The 22,941-nt window shown below is 39.1% G+C and overlaps 1 protein-coding gene across 1 annotated transcript; it reads right to left on the bottom strand.

Annotated features, from left to right (window-relative positions):
• Nucleotides 1-13,059: 13,059 nt before the first annotated feature.
• Nucleotides 13,060-14,010, bottom strand: LOC127191829 (olfactory receptor 2AG2-like). The gene has a single exon (XM_051149162.1). It carries the CDS (start codon nucleotides 14,008-14,010, stop codon nucleotides 13,060-13,062), a length of 951 nt encoding a protein of 316 aa, XP_051005119.1.
• Between the last annotated feature and the right edge of the window lie 8,931 nt (nucleotides 14,011-22,941).

Consider the following 22,941-nt stretch of genomic DNA (forward strand, 5'->3'; position numbering starts at 1 on the left):
TATGTGTGGTCTCTTTAGTTGCCTAGAAACAGATAGATACTTGGTGGAAACCTTTCTAAAGGACTTCAAAGCACCTTAGAATCATCGCATGTCACTATGGAGTGCTCAGCAGGAGTACTGTATATTTTTCTTTCATGAGCTAAGTTAGTTGTCTGGCTTCTGAATATCAGTATGTTTTTACTCAGCTTTGACTTACCTGTAATATGAATGACGTGGTTAAGAGAATTTGGGGAATTGAAATTATAGATAATTTCTTTTTAATTATCAATACAGTACTCACAGACAAATATCTGTGTAAATAGAACCAAGTATGTCTATCTCCACATTCACAGATATACAGGCATTGATTTAAATTCTGTTTCTGATAAAAATTACTTGTGGTTATTATTCATACATTTACATTTGATTCATAAAGAAACTATGAAATTGTATTTCATTGACCTGAGTTATTAGATTATTGGCTTTCTTTTAATCCTCAAATACTTCCCTCTACTAATTGAGCATACTGTTTATTTGGATGTGGGATAGTGAATTCTAAAGAGATACAAGTCAAAAGTGATTTTATCTTAGAGATGAATTGCTATGATCAGGACAAAGGTATTTGTTCATTTGAAGATAATGTTAATATGTTTAGGAAAGAGGAACCAGAAAAACAGAAAAAACAAATGGAAGATTTTCTGTTTCTACTATATGATAAATGGACTGAGATACTGAAAAGATATCGTTGAAAAGGCTCTAAGATCTAACATTACCTGGGATTCAAAACATCAGAGTGAGCATAAAAAATATGTTTTCCCCTCTCTTCACAAATCTCAGAAATACAAGGAAAGAAATCTGACAGTCTCTTAATCCATATGAAGTTTCTGTTTGAAAAAGTTAAGAAAGAAATGACATGGTGTGTGTGTGTGTGTGTGTGTGTGTGTGTGTGTGTGTGTGTGTGTGTGTATGCATGCACTCATGCATGTGCAGATGCATGTACATGTGTGTGTCTGGGACAGCATATAATTTTTATTATTGTACATGCTTCATAGTTGTATAATAGGAAAACAGTCCAGAAGATAAATATCCACACCACTTTTTCTCTTCACTCCCTTTTTCATAGCATTGCTCCTGTACTCTGAGGTTTCCCTGATGGCTATTTCAGATCATTTCTTCCTAAATAGTACATCCCTAAGAACCTGACATGACAAGCCATGTGATCCACTTCCTTTCATTCACACAGTCAAAATGAACTCCAGTGCATCAGGAACTGCACTTGATTCTAGGGTGTTGCACAGGTCTTACCTTAGAAACACTGTCTGCAAGAGCGCCTTTGCCTATTAGAAGAAGAGAAGGGAGCCATTGAGAGTGCTTGTTGCTCTTCCAGAGGACCCGAGCTCAGGTCCCAGCACCCACATCAGACAGCGCCAGACCGCCTGTAACCTCAGCTCCAGGAGATCGAACACTCTCTTCTGGTCTCTGTGGGAACCTGTACAAACTCAGCAGACACTCAGACATATGCATATAAATAAAAAGAAACTAAATATTTAAACTATAAAAATAAACACAAGGGTATAACCGAGGCCAATCCTAAATGGGGTTCTGTTATATATAAAACTTTAAATGTCATTTTTTTTGGGATCGTGTCTTACTATGTAGCCCTGGCCTAGAACTGGCTTTGTCAACCAGACTGGCCTAAAACTTCCAGAGAAATACTTACATGCATTATATAATAGAATATGTGTGCATAGAGAAATAAAACAAGGGATATAATTACCTACATTCCTTACAATTTCTATGCCAGTCTCTAGATAAAATTTCAAAGAACAGTAAAAGGGGGGAGGGACTGTTAAGTAGTCACCAGGACTACAGATCCTACCTGCCTGCCATTTGCTGTTAGTCAAGCCATGCTTCCTCTTCTTTCCAGTTCATTGTAACTTTCTTCTGCTTTCTAAACAGAAAGGACAGGGCATGGACACCATATCAGAAGGAAGGAGAGTCCATTTCTGAAGATCAGCGTGGCAGTATGGGAACCCCAGGGCAAGAGCTTCAGCAGAGGGTGCAGCAAACAGAAATGCCACAGAGGAACTTAAACACATAAAGACATGATTTTGGAAACACAAAGCACAAGCGTTTCTTGTATCAGCGTTCTACATAATCATTTTAAAAGTTCGTTTCAATTAACTTTTCTGTGTCACTTTCAGTGTCAAGCAGGCATATGAAGAACTTCAAACTAACATTAGATAGCCCTGTTTTGAGGACCTATTCATTCGGGGTCTACATCAGATTCAAGAAGTCCAGAAAAATCCAGTTAAGGCAAGAGTAAGCACTAAAAATTTTATCAGAAACCCAATCTGAGGAATTCTGGCCAGCTGTGGCCAGAGGGGGAAGAATGATTTCAAGTGTCTACAATTGTTAAGACCAGCATGCTCTGACACCAGAGGTGCTGGAGAGTCTGAGACAGAGGCATGCACTTCTCATGTTGTCTCTCAGGGCTTTTGATCATACAACCTGCATAAACCGGAGATGGAGTCCTTACCTCCACCACCAAAAGGCACAGGTTCCAGACAATACCAAACGCTGTGGGGTTCCTTTCAGAGCTGAAGAGAATAGGTATGTTTTTTGCAGCAGCTGTGGCTGTCATTGGTTTGTGATTCCTGTGGTCCTGCAGTCACTGCCAGTGCTGGTCATTCCTCTCTGTGAAGGATATGGGTGCAAACTGAGACTCAGTGGAGAATCCTGGGGCAGAGAGAGAGAGAGGCTGAATCCCTCAGCATGGTTTTCATCTACCTTCCAAATTAAGAAGACATTTCTGAGCCTGCAATAAGATACTAACTTGGAAGAACTAGCGTTCAGTGTCCATCAATATCAGTGAAACTCAAGTGAAGACTACGTTGAGATTCCATCTGGCTACCAGATGGATGCCATTAAGAAAACAATCGTCATATCTGATATAGTTAGGTGCATAAACTGACTTTTTTATATCTCTGTTCCTGCAAGGGATTATGAGGTAAGATAAGCACAGAGGGCTTTGGAGAAAGAGAGACAGGCAGAGCTGTTCAAAGAAGACCAGCTACTGCCTAGTCTCCTTGTCCCAAGGGCAATAATGAACACTATTCTTTTCCTGAGGGAGAGTTGACTGTCTTCATCCCAAGCGACATGACCTTCCCTGAAAATGCTGCACAAGGAAAGTAGATTTAACGAATCTTCCCAGGCATATCCAGCTTGCCGGGCACTTCCGTATACTTCACCTTTCAAATTGACATTGGACTGTGAACACCTTCTCTCCCAATTGGCTTTGCTCAGCAGCCCCCTGACTAAAGACACTGTCCTGGAAAGTGTCATTAGCATCCAGAACTACTGCATAGCCTCTGTCTGTAACAGTGGTGTCATGCTCCCTCTGTGAGGGCTCCATGCTCCACTTCCTCTTGGACTTCTTATGTGTGGGCTATTATCAACTTCAGGGAGGTAGCAAAGAAGCCGGCTGATGCCTGGCCCCTCTTCATTGATCTCTAAGTAGCACCAGAGCTTGTTTATTGAAACTTCTCTTGCAGTTTCCATTCTATTATGTTTCATTTCTCCTCTCTCATGCACGTACTCATGTGAGGGTGCCTGTGCAATCTGCAACCACAGCTCCATTGCTGAGTTCCCAGGTAATGCAGACACCAGCTCTCACTGCTCTACACCAGGCCGTTCTCCCCTCTCCCCCACATCTTTCCTCATCCTCACCCTCATCCTCTAATTACAGACTTTAGTCACTTATTTTTCCAGAAAATACTGGGGAAAAGTTCCTGGAGAATCTATGGTGTTTTCTTTTCTTTTCTTTTCTTTTTAAATTTTATTAATTTATTCTTGTTACATCTCAATGTTTATCCCATCCCTGTATCCTCCCATTCTCCCCCCCCCCATTTTCCCATTATTCCCCTCCCCTATGACTGTTCCTGGGGGGGATTACCTCCCCCTGTATATTCTCATAGGGTATCAAGTCTCTTCTTATGGTGTTTTATTTTCAACTTTGAGAAAATTAAATGCAAGCATTGACTGGTTGTCTACAAACATGACTGCACAAGTTCAGCAGAAGGAATATAAAGTGTGGGGGCTTTGGCTTTGTAAATCCAACATAGTCTTTCTGGTGAATTTTCACTGCTGTGATTATTAGATTCTGTCAACACCATGGCAGCTCCATGTCTGATGTGTCTCCCTAGAGCACGAGCCACATCGTTATGCTCAAACTTATAACAGCCACTCAGCTCTGTCAGTTTTAGGGAGTTTGTTTAGAGTACAGTTTTTCCTTCTGAAGTTTCCTTTTGTATATTTATTGGATTTTTAAAAGAATTATACAATATTTTGATCATGTTCTTTTTCTTCCCCAAACTCCTCCCAGATCTCCAGACCCTCTCCATCTCCCTACCTATCCAACTTTATGTCCTATGTCTCTGTTCTTTCTCCTACCTCTCTTTTACACACACACACACACACACACACACACACACACACACACACACACACACACACCAAACACACACACAAGCAGCAACAACAACAACCCCAAACTCAAAGCAACAAACTAAGAACAATAAAAGAAAATAAGAACACACAAAAATATGGAGTCTGTTTTATGTTGACAAAAAAAAAAAAAGAAAAAAAAAAAAAAAAAAAAGCCCTGAGCATAGGGCTTCCCCTAAAGTATAATTGATATACCAGTGTCATTTCATTGAAAAAAATGACTTTTTTTTGTTCTCCTAGCACATGTCAGTTGCAAATAGCCTCTTGCTTAGGTGTGGAACTTTGCACCCACTTCTCATTCTGAGATTTTTTTTCTGTATTAAACATGTGCATGTCTTGTGTTCGCTGTCATGGTCTCTCTGGTTTCATATATACATCAGTCCTATTGTGTTCTTTGGCATCTGCTATGATCTCTGGCTCTCACAACATTTCTACCTCCTTTCTGCATAGAAAAACTATATTATGGTAAGTCTCAGACCCTCTCACATCACCCTCTTTATGAATAATTTAGCCCTGTGGTTAAATATGACAACCTTGACCTATGCTTCATTAAAATAGTGTTTAGCTGAAGTCCCCTACTCACCTGCACCCATATTTCAATATCATACATACAATCTTATAGGATTTAAATTTCACTTATTTTCCCAAAATTTGGCTCCATTACAATAATTTCCTCCTGAAACCTTCCTTAATTGCTCTTGACTATAATTATGAAAGTATAAATGTAGGCAGGCATAGTGGCACAAGCCTAGCACTCAGGAGGCAGAAGCAGATAGAGCTCTGTGAGTTTGAGGCCAGCCTGGTCTATAGAGTGACTTCCAGGATAGCCAGGGCTGCTATAACACAGCCATTCATGTATGTGTGTATGTATGTCTGTCTGTATGCATGCATGTATGCATGTATGTCCAGCATACCTCATTTCTTTCTGTTATTGGCACACAGTTTTCAATCTTTGTTAGTAAAATAAATGCCACAAATGAATTTATATCCACTTCCTTCTCCACTGATTATTCATATTAACTCAATATCAATGAAGTTTCACTTTCATTTTCTCTCTTACTAATTTTGTTCTTTTGACAATTTCATACATGAATATATAGTAATTCTTTTTTATTTTTTAAATTAATTTTATTAATTTATTATATTACATCTTGATTGTTAGCCCTTCCCCTGTTCCCTCCCATTCTTCCCTCCCTCCCACTTCCCCCCTTCTCCCCTCCCCTATGTCTGTGATTGAGGGAGACCTCCTCCCCCTATATATGCTCTTAGAATATCGAGTCTCTTCTTGGTAAATTGCTATCCTTCCTCTGAGTGCCACCAGGTCTCCCCAACCAGGGGACGTGGTCAGAAAAGGGGCACCAGAGTTCTTGTGAGAGTCAGATCTCACTCTCCAATCAATGGTGGAGAATATCCTGTTCGTCGGCTAGGTCTTGGTAGGGGTTCAAAGCTTCCTGCCTATATTCTCCTTGGCTGGTGCCTTAGTTTGAGGAGGACCCCAGGACCCAGATCTGCCTGTCATAAAGTTCTTCTTGTAGACTTCCAGGACCCTGTGGGTCCTACTATTTCCCCATTCTTCCATGCTACTCTCACCTAAAGTCTCAATAGGATGTCCTCTCCTCTGACCCACTTTCATGGTACATATCCCTTGGACTAGTGTTTTGATATAAGTGAGTATATACTGTTTGTCTCTTTTTGCTTCTGGGTGAACTCACTCATTATGATAATTTCTAAATCAATCTATTTGTCCACAAATTTTGGGAATTCCTTGTTTTTAATAGCTGAGTAGTATTCCATAGTGTAAATGTACCACAGTTTCTTAGTCCATTCTTCTACTGAGGGACACTTAGGCTGTTTCCATGTTCTGGCTATTATGTATAAAGCAGCTATGAACATGGTTGAGCATATGTCCCTGTTGTGTGGTAGGGCATTTTCTGGGTATATTCCAAGGAGTGGGCTGGGTCTTGAGGAAGCCCTATTCCCATTTTTCTGAGAAAGCGCCAGATAGCTTTCCAAAGTGGTTGTATTAGTTTGCATTCCCACCAGCAGTGAAGGAGTGTTCCTCTATAGTAATTAGTACCATCACACACAACCCTCTTTTTTTCTCGCTTCTACTTTTATTACCCCCAACATGTTCTTTGCACATATTCATGGCTTTTAAAAAAATGATCCACAGAGATTAATGAAAGATCTACAGGTTTGCTATTATTCATGGGAGCATCATGAACTCGTTAGTGGGTACACAATGGAAGACAATGTCTGCTCCTCCACCAGAATTCGTCAGGACCTCAGTTCATCAAGAAAGGGTTTAGCCAGGTGGCCTCCTCCGTGATCTGTGATTGACTGCTGCCTGGCCAGCCTTGTCCAGGCTCATTGTTGGCAGTACCTGTGAGGTCATAACTGCATTGGTTTTGTTATGTACAGAAGATGGTGTGTCACGGTTCTCCCTCACTTCCTATTCTTCCTGCCTACCCTTCTGCACTGTTTCCCAAGACTTAGAGGGTGTGTATGACTGTCGTATTGAGGTCACTTATTCTCAATGTGCTGAAAAGTCATGTGTCTCTACACTAGCCACCTTTCATTACAGAGAACAGTTCCTCTGACTGAGACTGAGAGTAGTATTTGTCTATGACCACAAATACAACTGTTTCAAAGGCAGCTGTGAGCTGTGACAACTTATCTAAACATCAATAAGAAGTTCCCACCTAGGGTCTAACATTTCCTCAGCCATTGATTTTCTTAATATTTTATTTTATGGGTATGACTATTTTGTATGCAAGTATGTATGTGTACTATATTGAATTCCTAGTACCTAAGGAGGTCAGAAGATGTTGGTTACCTTGGGACTGAAGCTACAGATGGTTGTGAGCTATCATGTGCATGCTGGGAATTGAATCTTGGTCTTCTGTAAGAGCAGAAGTTCTTAACCATAAGCCAACCTTCCAGTCCCTCAGCCATGGATTTTTTAACTGGGTTTATAGTATTAAACATGGAATTTAACTTGTAGAGAAGATCTCAAAGCAAACAAACAAACAAACAATTAGAGGGCTCTTGGTCATCCCCATAACAATCGTGTCAGTATTTCAACAGTAATGACTTTTTTCCTAGCAGATTGGTAGTACAATTCGCAGGGTTCTCAGCTGGGTAAGATCACTGATGTCATTTCTCTATCTGGAATCCTGTATTGGACCTCTGCCACTATTTAAGTTGGACAGTAAGATATAAACTTCTTCTTCAGTTAGGGTTTGATTTATCTGTGTCTTGTATTCAAGGGATGTGCTATCCGTAGTGAGAGGGTCTTACCAACCAGCACTCTTGAGCAGGCAATAGTAACGGCAAAGCTTGTACTGTTTGGGGAACGTCTGAGACCACCTTGACTAACAATTTTTAAGATGTTTACTTCAAGTTTGCCAAATACAAATAGCCAAATCACTATGAATGTAACATTTATATAATTCCTGATTGTCTCATTGTTCTTCCTGCTGTATGTAGTTTATTTTACCCATATGTTATAATATAAATGTATATGTTAAAAGGGAAACATAATGAAATAAAAGAAAACATTTCATGCCGGGCATTGAGAGCTTGGTTTAATAATGTTATAATGCTATATATGCTAATAATGCTATATATAATGCTAATATAGCTATAATGCTAATCTAGCATTATTTAGATCTAAAACATTTTAGCTGGCTTATAGAATAGTTTTCATATGGCTTTGGCTTTTTATTGAATCCTCAATCTTGGTTGACCCTCACTCCATGCCCCCTCACCCTCTCTTTCTTTCTATCTTCATCACTGTTAAATAGCTCCCAATAGCGATTGCGCTCTCTGTTTTCCTATCGTCTATGGTCTCCTATTCCATTTTCTTTGAGGCATCCTCCACTGCAGAAACTGTTTCTTATTTCCCTGGCATTTACAGAAATTTCAAATTAAGTGTAAAAACCTAACTATACTTTCTTTAAAGATTCCATTCTGTATCTTTCACATTTTGTATTCCAGAAACATTGAAATAGTTTCTCTCTCCTGAGTAATTTTTAACTTCGTAGACTAATAAGAAAAGAACCTGAACCTGAACATGTGCAGAAATTAATCTTTAGTACCTCACAAGTTATCATGACTGATGGGAATCTAAAAAGAAATAAAAATACATTTGATTCATCCCCTGCTAATTTTGTCTAGAACCCATACCATCCTTTGTAAATATAGACCAAGCTATGACACTTTTCTACATAAATGCTTAAAATCTTATGTTGCACACACTTTGCTCCACCCACTCACTGTGACCTCACTGCATTGTGCTCCTTATTGTCTATTGCACAGTACACAGCTGTTCCTGATTTAGAACTAGTTAGCTCTCCATAAAACTTGTGATTTTTATTTCTTTCTTCTCCTGTTTCCCAGTCTCCTTTTGTATGTTTGTGGAGTCACATGGTTGTGTTTCAATAAACAAAATGTGAGCACCATAATCTAGGCTAAACACACCGTCAAAGAGCCATCACATCTCCACTGTTTAGATGCTGAAGAAGGATGTTCTTGATATTCTCTAAGAGCTGACCATGCGTCATTTTGTTTTTTTTTTTTGTTTTAAATAATTTTTTTTATTAATTTATTCTTGTTACATCTCAATGTTTATCCCATCCCTTGTATCCTCCCATTCCTCCCCCCCCATTTTCCCATTATTCCCCTCCCCTATGACTGTTCCTGAGCCATGCGTCATTTTGAAATCTCAAAATTTCCACTCTACGTCTCACCTGAGATTTATATAGACAAAGGCTGTCTTACCTATCAAGTCACTGAAAGCAGAGATTTGTTGGTTTGAGTTGTGGGAAGGGGGCAGGCAAATATGGAGGCAAGGTCATATCAAATCTCATGATTTTTCTAAATAAAGTTTTTGGGTATTTTTAGACTTATTTATTTTATTTTATGTATGTAGGTTTTTGCATCCATTTAAGTATGTACACTGCATGCATGTGTACAGATGTCAGAACTGGAACATGGATGTGGATAGTTATGAGCTACCATGTTGGATGCTAGGAATGAAATCTTGAATCTTTGAAAAGAAAAACAAGTGCTTTAAAAAATTTTTTCAGATTACATCTCAATTGTTATCCTATCACTTGTATCCTTCCATTCCTCCCTCCCTTTCGCTTTCACCCTATTCCCCTCCCCTAGGTCTATGATCGAGGAGGACCTCCTCCCCCACTACATGGTCATAGGCTATCAAGTCTCATCTTGGTAGCCTGCTTATTCTTTCTCTGAGTGCCATCAGGCCTCCCCACCACGGGAGGTGGTCAAATATGGGACACCAGAGTTCATATTAGAGTCAGTCCCCACTCTCCACATAACTGTGCAGAATGTCCTGTCCATCTGGTAGATCAGAGTAGGGGTTTGATGTTTACTGCTTCTATTGTCCTTGGTGCAGTAAAAACAAATGCTCTTAAGTGCTGAACCATGTCTCTAGTTTTATTGTAACACATTTGATTTTATATTGTCTATGAACAAGAGTTGAGTAGTTACTGAGACAATATGACTCAGAAGGATTAAAATGTTTATTATCTGGCCATTAATAGAAAAATTCACTTATACCTATATCCCAACAAGTATTATGAATTTAAGGTAAAGAAAGCAAAAACTAAAACAGTGGAAATGTTTATTATATTAATTTATAATATAAGTAATTTTTATTTATAAGAAAACAATTAAATATTTAAATTATGTCCATTATTTTTGTCTAAAATAATAACAAATTTTATTGTTTTAGTAGCAATATAATAATTGTATTGCCTTATAGATACTTCAATGGTATACATTTAAATATATAATCACACTTACATAAATCAATATACTGTAATTATTCATCATGCCAAACACTAATATGTTTCTAACATTTTTTATTATTTTATAAATTCACGCAGTATGATTTGCATACACTTTTCCAATCCCAACTCTATACCCACGCATTTTCATGTTCATTGTTCATGATAAAAGTATTATAGATAGTCTCTTCTGGCATTTTAGATTACATAACACAATATTACTGATCATATTCAATCTCTAGGTAACATAATATCAGCATGTATTTCTCCTATCTAACTATGGTAACTATTAAGTGACATTTTATTCTTTGAATGTTTTCTATATTTTTACAGTGTATATTGGATCATATTCCTCCACCACTACTTCCTGCAACTTTCCATAACACCTCTTATCCCAAATCCCTCACAAATACATATTCATCTTTGTATGTTATTAGTAACCCTTGATCCCAGTTAGTGCTGCCTGCATGTGCTTGGGTCTGTGCCCATAGATGTGAGTGAGAGCAACCTACCTGCAATAGTAATTACAGGGGATTTGTTTCAAACACAGATTTGAAGGGTCAAATACATTGCATCACCTTTTCCTGTTTTAAAAAATATAACTTTTAAAAATAGCTGAGGAATCCTCACAACCATGTCACAGACTCCATGGTCCTTCTTAAGTACAAACTTTAAAGAGACACAAAGAAGCTCCTAGGTCTTCTTTTCCTAACTTCCCCTTCTTTCCATGTCTGCTCCCATGACGCCTCCCGTCTTCAGCTTTGTTTCATCAGCTGGGCAGAGTCTCCAGGGCTGAAGTCAAGGCCCTTTTCTGTTCAGACCATTTTGCCCGAGTGTGAAGGTCAGTGACATGACAACACAATGTCCTGTGTTTCACTCCCAGCATTGTAAATCAAGACCAGTTCTTCCACAGTTTTTAATCACCCCAAATTCAGAGATTGTTACGCTGAATCTTTCAGAGAAGAGATAGAGGAAAACAAAAGTAATAAACATGGTAGAAGAACAGCATAACATTGGGACGTTTACAAGACACATTTATTTCCAATCTCCTCAGCTATTTATCACGAAGATCATGATATTTTTCTTTCTGAGAAGTACCAATATATAAGAAACATTTTAAAGATTCTACTATTCATGCATTTAATAGTCAACATGCATTAAGGAAAATTTATCGGGCTGCAGTATAAATATGATATATCATTTATTCAAGCTACTCAAAACACATTATGGAATCAGGCTTTCAGAATTGTTTTAAAAAATAGCAACCTAAGATATACAAATGTAAAACTAATAACCAAAGATGCTAGATGCCAGGGAGGACAGGATTCAAAGTCAAAATCTCTGTGACCCCTTCCACAAACAGTCTAAAATATTTAGTCATAATAATGGACAAGATTAATGCAATTATAAATGATAAAACTCATATATTCAATACAATATGTGTTGGTGTGATAAAAGGGAAAGCTTTATAGTAGATATTTCTTTTACTCTAAACTACTTGATTTTCTGTTTATTTAAGGAATTTGATTTAGTTTGTAGATTATAATCTAATTTTATAAACTAAGCAACTTATAATTATTTCAGTACAAATAAAAACTTCTGAGTGGTAAACACTGTTATCAATAATATAGCATCTGCATATCCCAAGGTATTTTAGATTCTGCATTAATATATTAAGGTTATCAAATTTTCTTATATTTATTCATACCTATGAATGATCTCATAAAAGGAAGCCTACTTACATTTAAAAGTAGAGGATATCTTATGTAACTTTTACTCCCATCCCTATGACACAGACACATGCACACGCTTACCCCATGAGTATGAGGGTCCAAACTCTGAGGAGATGTTTAGAAGTTAAAGGCGTATACTGCTCCTGAAGACCACCCACACTGGTCATCTGACAGCTCTAGCTCCAAGATCAGATACCTCTGACTTTCTCAGGTACCTGAACTCATGTATACATACCCATCCAACACACACACACACACACACACACACACACACACACACACACACACACACACACACTTAAAAATAAAACATTTTAAAAGCATTTGAGTTCAATGCTTTTGTAGTTCAAAATTTACTTTTGTACCTTTAAGGCTACACTTTTTTTTTCAAAACCTCAAACAATATATGTAATATACTTCAATATTACTGAATTCCTAGTCTTTCAAAACATGGATACTTTCAATTCTGTTTTATTCATTTATATTATCCTCTGTAATTTTTTGTATCATTTTAAAAGTACCTGGTTAAATATTTCAAGTACAAATGATAGGTTCCATTTTAAATTCTTTGTGATATGTTAATTAAGCTCCCCCATTTGTAACATCAATGTGATTGCCTCTCAGATCAGGCATGTAAATGGAATCATACACCTATTTTCTCCACAAACTATTTTATTCTAAAAGTATCCAGAATACTTTCTGTGCATCTTTTCTGTTATTCAAAATTAAGAATACAGATCACTGTAGTCAGCGTGCTTAGAGACTACTGAGGACTGTTCAGTTTGTCTCACTGTTACATGAGGTTGAAATAGAAAGTGAATCCCCAACCACGTCTACGAAGTAATTCATCTGGACACTTCTCAACCACAAGATGAACCTACTGAGGCCTCTGTACACACAGTAGAACGTAAAGGAAAAATTTTAGAAGTGTGTGCATTATCTCAAACCCCTACAGTGTTAAAGAATGGCTGCATATGACAATTAGGTTGGAGAAGAAATAGTGAAAGGTGAGTCATGAATCCTCACTAGAGAGAGCTGTGTGCTGGCGGGATGTATCTGCCCAGGACCCTTCTCAACGCTCCAATAACCTCCTTATTCCTCAGGCTGTAGATGAGGGGGTTGAGAGCTGGCGTGACAATTGTGTAAAACACAGAGATGATATTGTCTTGTTTGGTGCTGTGCAATGAACTGGGTAGGACATACATGAAGGTGGCAGCTCCATAGAACATCCCAACCACTGTCAAGTGGGAAAGACATGTGACAAGGGCTTTCTTTTTCCCTTCATTTGAGGGCATGTGCAGCACAGTAAACAGAATTAGTGTGTAGGAGGTAACAATGGCAGAAAGAGGGAGTAAGAGGAATGTCACCCCTGTCACATAAACCATGAGCTCATATTGGGAGGTATCAATGCAGGATAGCTTCAGCAAAGGCAGGATCTCACAGAGGAGGTGTTTAATTTCCTGGGACATGCAGAAAGGGAAGTGCATTGTGTACACAGTATGACCTACTGCAGTCAGAGATGCCAGCATCCATGTTGTGGCCACTATGATCCAGCAGACCTTAGGACTCATGAAGATCATGTAGTTCAGAGGATGGCAGATGGCCACATACCTGTCATAGGCCATGAAGGCCAGAAGAAGGTCCTCTGCACTGCCTAGCATCAATGCTAGAGCCATTTGAAGGGCACAACCCCCAAATGATATAGTGTTGTCTCTCAAAAGAAAATCCATTACAGCCTTGGGAGTGACAACTGATGTGAAGAGGAGGTCAATGAGAGAGAGCTGTCTGAGTAGAAGGTACATGGGCATGTGGAGCCGGGCATCCACTGTGATGACCAGGAGCAGCAGACCATTGCTTGTCAGTGCCAGGATGTACAGAGCAGCTATCGTAGCACAGAGCAGTTCAGGAGAGCCACTGCCATCCAGAATCCCCACCAAGATGAAGCCACTTTCCAATGTGGTGTTCCAGAGCTTCATTCTTAGTGATCTCTTTAGTTGCTTAGAAATACATGAACCTTCAGGGAAAGTCAATGTAAGGTAGTGAAAACTGTATTTGAATTATTGCAGTTCAGCCAAGCATGGTGGCGCATGCCTTTAATCCCAGCACTCAGAGAGGCAAAGGCAGGTGGATTTCTATGAATTTGAGGCCAGCCTGGTCTGTAAAGTGAGTCCAGGACATCCAGAGCTACACAGAAAGCCAAGGCTAAACAGAGAAATCCTGTTCAAAAAACAAACAAAAATTATTTCAGGTTACTGTGGGATGGCCAACAGGAATATTATTCAATGTATTTTCTAATTTCTGAATTACAATAAACTATCAACTAAATTTTCAGAAAGTCATGTCAGTAATTTCTAGTCCCAGAGAATTTCCTTGGTGTCAGGCATTGTAAAGAATAAGACAGATTAAACCATCTCTGAACTTCAAAGATTTTGGAAGACATGGGAGTTCGGAAGAGATGTAAATAAAATATTCATGTATAAAATTCTTAAAATAATTTTTAAAAAGAAAAACATATCTCTCCATATTAGATAAAGACATTGGAAATTGATTTGAAATCTATCTGTACCAATGTTTGAAAACATTCAAAGAAGATAAATAAAGCAGGATTAAATGAGGAAGCAATAATCCGAATCCTGGCTCTGCTCCCTGCTGCCTCCCTCTGAATCTAGGCTCATGCTGTCTCATCTATTCTTTACATTTTTCTTTTCCTTCTGACCCTTTAAAGAAAAACACTAAGTGGTTCATACTGGTCCAGATGAAGAAAAGCCATTTCTAGGAAAAATGATGATTGTATTTGGGACCTTACATCAATAGCTTCCAGCAGAGACCGAGATGAATGGAGCACTGCTGAACTTTATGGCACTGGCCAGAGAAAACAGAGGAGAGAAGTTTGGAAGCATGTTTCCATAAATATTTCTCCCTGTCACTACTCAGTACATTTAAATTTCAATTTTTATATGTTCCTTGGCTTTTCTGTGTTATTTTAAAACAAAACAAAACAAAACAAACAAGCAGTCATACAAAACAAAAAAAACAAGCAGTCATGTAGACACGGGGAGAAACTTCAGCTGCTACTAGGTAATTTTGAAGTAATACTAATAATTTAAGCATGCTCATTATGCTCTAGGAGTCCAGAAAAAAATCCCGATGTGCCGAAGGTAAATATAGGGACTAATTACCTGGGGCTTAGAGTTCTGTTAACTTCAATCTGACCAGTGTTTCACAATGACCGACACTGTCCCTACTTATATATGCTGGTGTACACACAAGGTGTCTAGAGACCAGATATTTGTGAGTCAGAAATTAAGAGAATCTAGTAAGTGACCTACCACTGAGGTCTTGAATCTGTACCTGGGTACTCAAAGCCTCTACATCCTTGCCTAAATCATAAAATCTTACCCCCAAAAGCAAAACGCAGAGATCCCAGACCACACCAAGTACCTCAGTATCCTTTGATGGATGAAGCTGTGTAGAATCCTGAGGGAAAGAAGGGTTCCTCTAAAAGGTGGGGGTGAAGATTTGTTGTTTTCCCTAAAGTCAGGGTGCAAAGCCTCCTCTAGCTGCTGGGCATTGGTAGCTCTCCCCTGGAGGAAGATCGGTACAGATGATGATCTGAGAATTCAGCAAGAGATCGGAAAGCAAGAATATGAATCTCCCATCACGTCTTCCGTCCAGTCTCTATGTGGGCGAGCCTTATTGAGTCCTGCAGTCTGGATAAACGTTTGAGTCTATGAACTCAGGTTTTTATGTCTCATCTCCTGCCAGGCTTCCATGATCTAAGATACGCACTGTAGGAATTAGGGGAAAGAAGTACAGGCAGGACTGCTCAAAGAAGACCAATGGCATCTGACCTCATTGTCTCAGGGGTAGCAGAGAAGCGCCAGCTTTGTCCTAAGGGAGGTTTGACAGTTCCACCCTCCCAGGCGACATATTCCATGAAAATGCTACTGGAAACTGGATTTTAATGAATCCTCCCAGGCACGTCCCCTGACCTGCCATTCCGTATACTTAATCCATTGCTTTGGCTTTTGTGTGCAAAACCTATTCTGTCCTACATGTTCTTAATCAGGAGCTATGAAAGAGCTGGTGTTAAAAACAGGCCAAGCAAACATTGCTTGTTTCTACCTATTTACTATCTGCTTAACTTTGTAAACACATACAGGAGGCCAAATAAACCTTATTTCTGTCATTAACTAACCAGGTACCTAACAAGACTACAAGTAAGATTATTTGTAGGTGACTGACTACTAACTTACATTTCTAATTGTACTAAACACTTTGCAATAGTAGCTTTCCTAAGACTAAAACTATTCATTTTTCATTAATTAATTTATTTACTTTATAGTCTGATCACAGCCCCCCCCACCCTCCTCTCCTCCCAGTGCCACCCTTACACCCCTCTCCCCACTCCCTCTCCATCCCCTCAGAGAATGGGAGAGCCCCTAATGGGTACCAACCCATCGTGGCACATCAAATCATGACAGAACTAAGCACATCCTCACCCTCTGAGGCCAGACAAGCCCAGGTGTGGGAAAGGGATCCAAAAGCAGGCAACAGAATGAAAGACCACACCAACTCTGGTTGTTAGGGAACTAACGTGAAGCAAGCCTAGGTCCAGCCCACACATTATCTTTGTTTGGTTGATGGGTCAGTCTCTGTGAGTCCCTATAGGGCAAGGTTAGTTTATTTTGTAGGTATTTTTGTAGTTACAGGTAGATAGATGGTCTTCAAATGCTTCAGCGATCTATAGAATGTGGCATTTAAGATGTTCTAGTAATCAAAGACTTTTCTGACAGAAATACATCTGCTCCTAGCAGCACCCTCAATCTACTTAAAAAAAATTATGGCAGCGAATAACCTCTACTTGGAGTTTGCTTCAAACATGGCAAAGATAGGCATTGGGAAAAGCACTGCCCTTACATATATCATTGATAGTGGGCTGTCCAAACTGTGGACCATCAGGACTGAAAATCAATTGACCCACTTTTCAGAGACAAGTTAAGCCTTTCCTTCAAAATTCTTGCTTTATAAATAAGTTTTTCAGATATTCTGGGCCCATAGACAACAGATTGGATGCCCCAATGATACAGACAATACACACGGGTGACTATCCAGGCAGCCATCAGTCTGTCATGTCTGTAGTTTTGGACACTGCTTGCTCTGTGCTTCCTGTTTTCTCAGGTAATACTTATTCTTTCTCAGGTCTGATGGGGTTGAAGACTGGATAGTTACAAATCTTACAGTTTTCTTCTTAAAGACTAAAGACATAAAAGCTTACATTATTGAGCAACTAATAAAATGATTTAGGGTATAAAAGTATGTTTTAAAGATGGTACATGCAAGCTATGATAAGAAAATGATTTAGGTACAAAACATTGGAGTCACCAGGATAGGATAGAGAGTCAAATGTTTTCTCCAAGGTTGACAAATGTGGTTCTGTATTCTGCTTCATCCCTTAGGGTGTCCAGGTGCTGCCGCACACCAAGCTGGAATGGATGAAGAAACGTCTGGAACAAATGGGGTCTGAAGGATCCTGGTCAAGCTGTGAGTGTTAGGGGAGGCAGTGGAGAAGGCCTTCTCTGAGGAGTTTTTAAATTAATTATTCATTTTACATCCCAGTCATAGCCTCTCTCCTCTCCTTCTGGTCCCCTCTCCTCATTCCTTGTTTCCCTGTTTGTCCTATCCCCTTCCTCTACTCCTCAAAGAAGGGGAGCCCCCCACCCACTCACCCCAGCTTATTAAGTTGCATTGGGACTGAGCTCACTCTCTTTGTCTCTTCCTCAATGTCCAGGTGAGGTATCCCCACCAGGGGAAAGTGATAGAAAAGCAGGCAACACTGTCCATGTCAGAGTCAGCCTGCATTCCCCTTACTGGGGGACCCATATGAGGACTGAGCTGCCCATCAGTTGTATCTATGTAGGGGAACTAGGTCAAGTCCATGCATGGTCCTTGGTTGAAGCTTCAGTCTCTGAGGACTTTAAGCATTACAGGTCTCTTAGGGCAGAGCTATCCCAACAAAACAGCAACCGTTAAAGAATATTTAGTAAAAAAGCTCATGCGTGTTTATTAGTGAAGCAGCTTATGTTGATTTATTCCATGCTGAGCAAGTACTATATGAATCTTGGAGAGTGGGAAGGTGTTTGGGGGAATGAATGTGTTTTATTGGCTGTGCCTGTAATGCTGGCGACACTCTATTTGCATCCAGGTGCCTATCTGTAACTCCCTTGAGAGTTGGGGGTCGCCAGCCTATGTGGCCCAAGGCATATAGGCTCAGAAGCAGAGAGGGAGACATTCTTACTCCTGCCAATCTTAAGTTTGAGATTTCTGGGGTTTGAACATACTCCACCTCACCAGTACCATCCTAGTTCCCCTAGTGGCACAGTCCACATGTCCCACAACCAGATACATTTGGATTGGCCATTATAAACATAATTCTTACTTGATAGCTCTCATAATTATTCTTATTGGATATAGTTTATTAATTCTAGAGAAAAAACATAGTTTTGGACTAAAAGGGGGGAAATGTATGGAAAGTTTTGGTTTCTTAAAAAACCCAGTTATGTTATGTGACTATATTTTGTTTTAATCTCAGGTGTGAGATATGGAGCTGTTTCCAATTGTCCACAACCATAACTATGATTGTCTTGTGCTCTAGGAGGGGTGTGATTTTTGCCACCTATATATAGTTTAATTCCAAGGAATCTGATGAGGACATACATTGGAAAGCCTCAAGAGGGCCTGTGGCTGCTGCTGGTCCCTGTTGTTGCTGGTCCCTGATGGTGCTCCCTGATCCTGACACTGCATTCACTGTTGCTAGTTTGCTGGTTTGAAGGATTCTGATAATGAAGACTGGACTCTTCCCCAAGGAACTCAATGCCCCCCAGTCAGCAGGGAGTAGTCTAAAGACTTATATGCACCTTTTTTTCAATCTAACCTTCTTTCTCTCTTACATAGTGTTGGGGATTGGGAAGGGATTAGGGTGGAATAAGGGTTGGAAGGGTGGGAGATATAAGAACTTAATAAAATGGCTGTTTTTATGTTCTGGCTATAATGAATAAGGCTGCTATGAACATGGTTGAGCAAATTTTCTTGTTGTGTGCTGGAGCATCTTCTGGGTATATTCCAAGGAGTGGAATAGCTGGGTCTTGAGGAAGCCCTATTCCCAGTTTTCTGAGATAGCACCAGATAGATTTCCAAAGTGGCTCAGGGTAACCCTGAGCATATACAGGGGGAGGAAATCCCCCTCAGCAACAGTCATAGGGGAGGGGAATAAGGGGAAAATGGGAGGGAGGGAGGGGAGAATGGGAGGATACAAGGGATGGAATAACCATTGAGATGTAATAAGAATAAATTAATAAAAAATTTTTTTAAAAAGACTCAAAAAAATAAAATGGCCAAAAAATTTTAAACACTTGATCAAGCAACCAGGAACTTTAGGGCAGCATTTGTCAAGTTATAAATGGTTTTTCAAGGCCTCTATGAGGGCTCCACTCTCTACTTTCCCTCATGTACCTCATGTGTGGGCTGTTAACAACTGCATGGAGGTAGACACATACACTTGCTAATCCTAGATCTTCCTTCAATGACTCTAACTTATTTGACCTGCCTATGATGTTTCAACTCTCATGAAGTTTCCTACTTAAACTCCCTTTTCTTCCACTTCCCTTTAATAAATTACTCTACATGTAATTTTTTTTACATTTATTTTTTTAAATTAATTTATTCTTGTTACATCTCAATGTTTATCCCATCCCTTGTATCCTCTCATTCCTCCCCCCCCCCCATTTTCCCATTATTCCCCTCCCCTATGACTGTTCCTGAGGGGGATTACCTCCCCCTGTATATTCTCATAGGGTATCAAGTCTCTTCTTGGCTACCTGCTGTCCTTCCTCTGAGTGCCACCAGGTAAAATTGCCTCTGGAGAGTTTCTATTTTTTGTTTCAACTTTAAGAAAAAATACAATTTTATGGTGATAAAGAGAACAAGCAACTAATTGTTATGCAAAAGCAATAGAAGAAACAAGTTAACTATTGATTTTTATCTCTGTAGAAACAACATACCCTAGGGTGAAAACAGGAGGGAGGGAGAAACAGGAGGACACAAGTGATGGGATAACAATTTAGTTGTAATCTGAACAAATTAATTAAATTTAAAAAAAGAAACAACATACCCAAAATGAGGAATATTAACTAAGCTCCCATGTACAGTAAAGTCATACTTGAGAACAGTACTTAAACAGGTAGAGTTAGGGCTGGCGATATGCCTAAGCATCTGAGCACAGAGCTAATGGCTAGCCACATGCCTCACATACATAAGACCCTAGATCCGTTGCCCAGCCACAGTGACTAAGAATGATATGGCTTCGTTTTAGTTATCAGTGAAAAATGTCTTTGACTCTCTAGTAGGAGATGCTAGATTGCTACTGTAACAGGAATGAGTTCAAGTGTTCTAATCATTGGCGTGGTTGGGGGGAAAAAGCAGAAAATGCATGTGGAACAATTTTAAGATCTAACATAATGGTCCAAACCAGAACTGATTAGAAGAGACAGAGAAGGACACTTTATACCCATTAAGGGGAAAAATATATGAAAAGGTTATTATAGTTCTAAACATTTATTTACCAAAAAAGAAGCACACAAATTCATAAAAAATGCTACTGCACCTAAAATCATATATGGACCCTCAACATAGTGATAGTTGGTAGCTTCAAACCTCACTCTCACTGAAAGACACCACCTTGAAACTGAAGAGAGAAGTGTTGGAGTTACAAAACACCGTAAATGAAATGGATCTAACAGACGTCTATTGAGCTAGAAATGATCATAATGAGTGAGTTAACCCAGAAGCAGAAAGAATCAAATGGTATATACTCACTTATATCTGCATACTAGCCCAAGGGGCATGTCCCACGAAAGCCTTCACTTACCAGGAAACTGGGACAGAGGGGAAGGCATCCTATTGGGACTCTAAATGAGAGACGCATGGGAGAACAGCAAAATAAAAGGATCCAGAGGGTCCTAGAAATCTACAAGTAGAACAATATGATAGGCAGATTTGGGCCCAGGGGTCCCGCTCAAACTAAGGCACCAGCCAAGGACAATACAGGAGGTAAACTTTAAACCCCTTCCCAGATCTAGCCAATGGTCAGAATATTCTCCACAGTTGAGTGGAGAGTGTGATACGACTTTCTCACATACTCTGGTGCCTCACATTTGACCATGTCCCCTGGAGGCGGAGACCTGGTGGCACTCAGAGGAAGGACAGCAAGTAGCCAAGAAGAGACTTGATACCCTATGAGAATATATAGGGGGACGTAATCCCCCTCAGGAACAGTCATAGGGGAGGGGAATAATGGGAAAATGGGGGGGGAGGAATGGGAGGATACAAGGGATGGGATAAACATTGAGATGTAACAAGAATAAATTAATAAAAAAAAAAAAAAAAAAAAAAAAAAAAAAAAAAAAGACATTCCACCCAAGGACTAAACAATACACTTTTCTTCTCAGCAGCCCATAGAATTTTTTATTTTTATTTTTTTTTTTTTTTTTCAAAATTGGCCACATACTAGGGCACAATCAAGTTTAGCAGCTACAGGAAAGTTGATATGGCCAGCTGTGTTTTATCATACCACCACAGGTTAAAGCTGAATATCAACCCCAATCGCAATGGCAAAATGAACACAAACTCCTGGAAGTTAAACAATGCAAAGTTGAACAAAAGTTTGGTGAAGGCAGAAATCAGGAGGAATGAAACACTTTTGAGAATTTAATGAAAATGAAAACACATTACATGCAAACCTATAGGACATAATGGTGGCAATTTCATAGCAGAAGTGATTTTTAATTCAGCCTTTTTATGGTTATATACTGGAAACTTTAGTACTGGTTTCAAGTCACTTCTCAATTCAGATACTTTTCTTATCTTTACACTTGTAGCTATTTGTTAAATTTTATTTTTTAATTTCTGAAATTATGATATAATTAAAGCTTTTCTTCTTCTTTCTACTTCCAAACCCTCCATTTCCTATAAGATAGAACTACTATTGATTATTGCTGAAGAGCAGCTTTCAGTTTCAGAAACAGTAATGTTCAGGATTATAAATGGTGTTAGAAATATAATAGTACATTACAATTATACCTAAAATTTGTAAAGGTACCTAAGATATACAATATACCTTAGAATAAATTTGACAATTGACTTAAGAAAGAAAGGAAATTACTGCTGTTCTGGAAATATGTTTAAATTTGTGCTGATTAGTTGTTGTTATTGATTCTTTACTTATTATTTTTTTAATTTTATTAATTTATTCAGATTACAACTCAATTGTTATCCCATCACGTGTATACTCCCATTCCTCCCTCCCTCCTGCTTTCACCCTATTGCCCTCCCTTAGGTCTATGACCGAGGGGGACCTCCTTCCCCACTATATGATCATAGGCTATCAAGTCTCATCTTGGTAGCCTGCTTATTCTTTCTTTGAGTGCCACCAGGCCTCCCCACCAAGGGGAGGTGGTCAAATATGGAGCACTGAAGTTCATGTCAAAGTCAGTCCCTGCTCTCCACATAACTGTGGAGAATGTTCTGTCCATTGGGTAGATCAGAGTAGGGGTTCGATGTTTGCTATTGTATTATCTTTGGTTAGTTCATAGTTACATGCCTACTTACTCCAATACCTACTTTCCCTTTTTCTTTTCTTTTAATTATCTTTGAGGTTTTTTTCCTTTTAGTCTTACCATCTACTGTTCTCCAGAAAAGCAATTTATTGACCTAGCTAAAGAAGTAGTACATGAAAATTAAATTTAAAAATTTAAAATTGGAGTAATGGGATGAATATGGAAAAAGTTAGAAAGCAAATCTCTTATTCTGTATTACTAACCAGCACCAAATCCCCATGTCCTCCAAACATA

The sequence above is a fragment of the Acomys russatus genome, chromosome 7, assembly GCF_903995435.1.
Source record: "Acomys russatus chromosome 7, mAcoRus1.1, whole genome shotgun sequence".
Classification (NCBI taxonomy): Eukaryota; Metazoa; Chordata; class Mammalia; order Rodentia; family Muridae; genus Acomys; species Acomys russatus.

Bases quoted from the DNA above. Each gene is read 5' to 3' on its own strand.
- LOC127191829 (XM_051149162.1), bottom strand. From the start codon at position 14,010: ATGAAGCTCTGGAACACCACATTGGAAAGTGGCTTCATCTTGGTGGGG.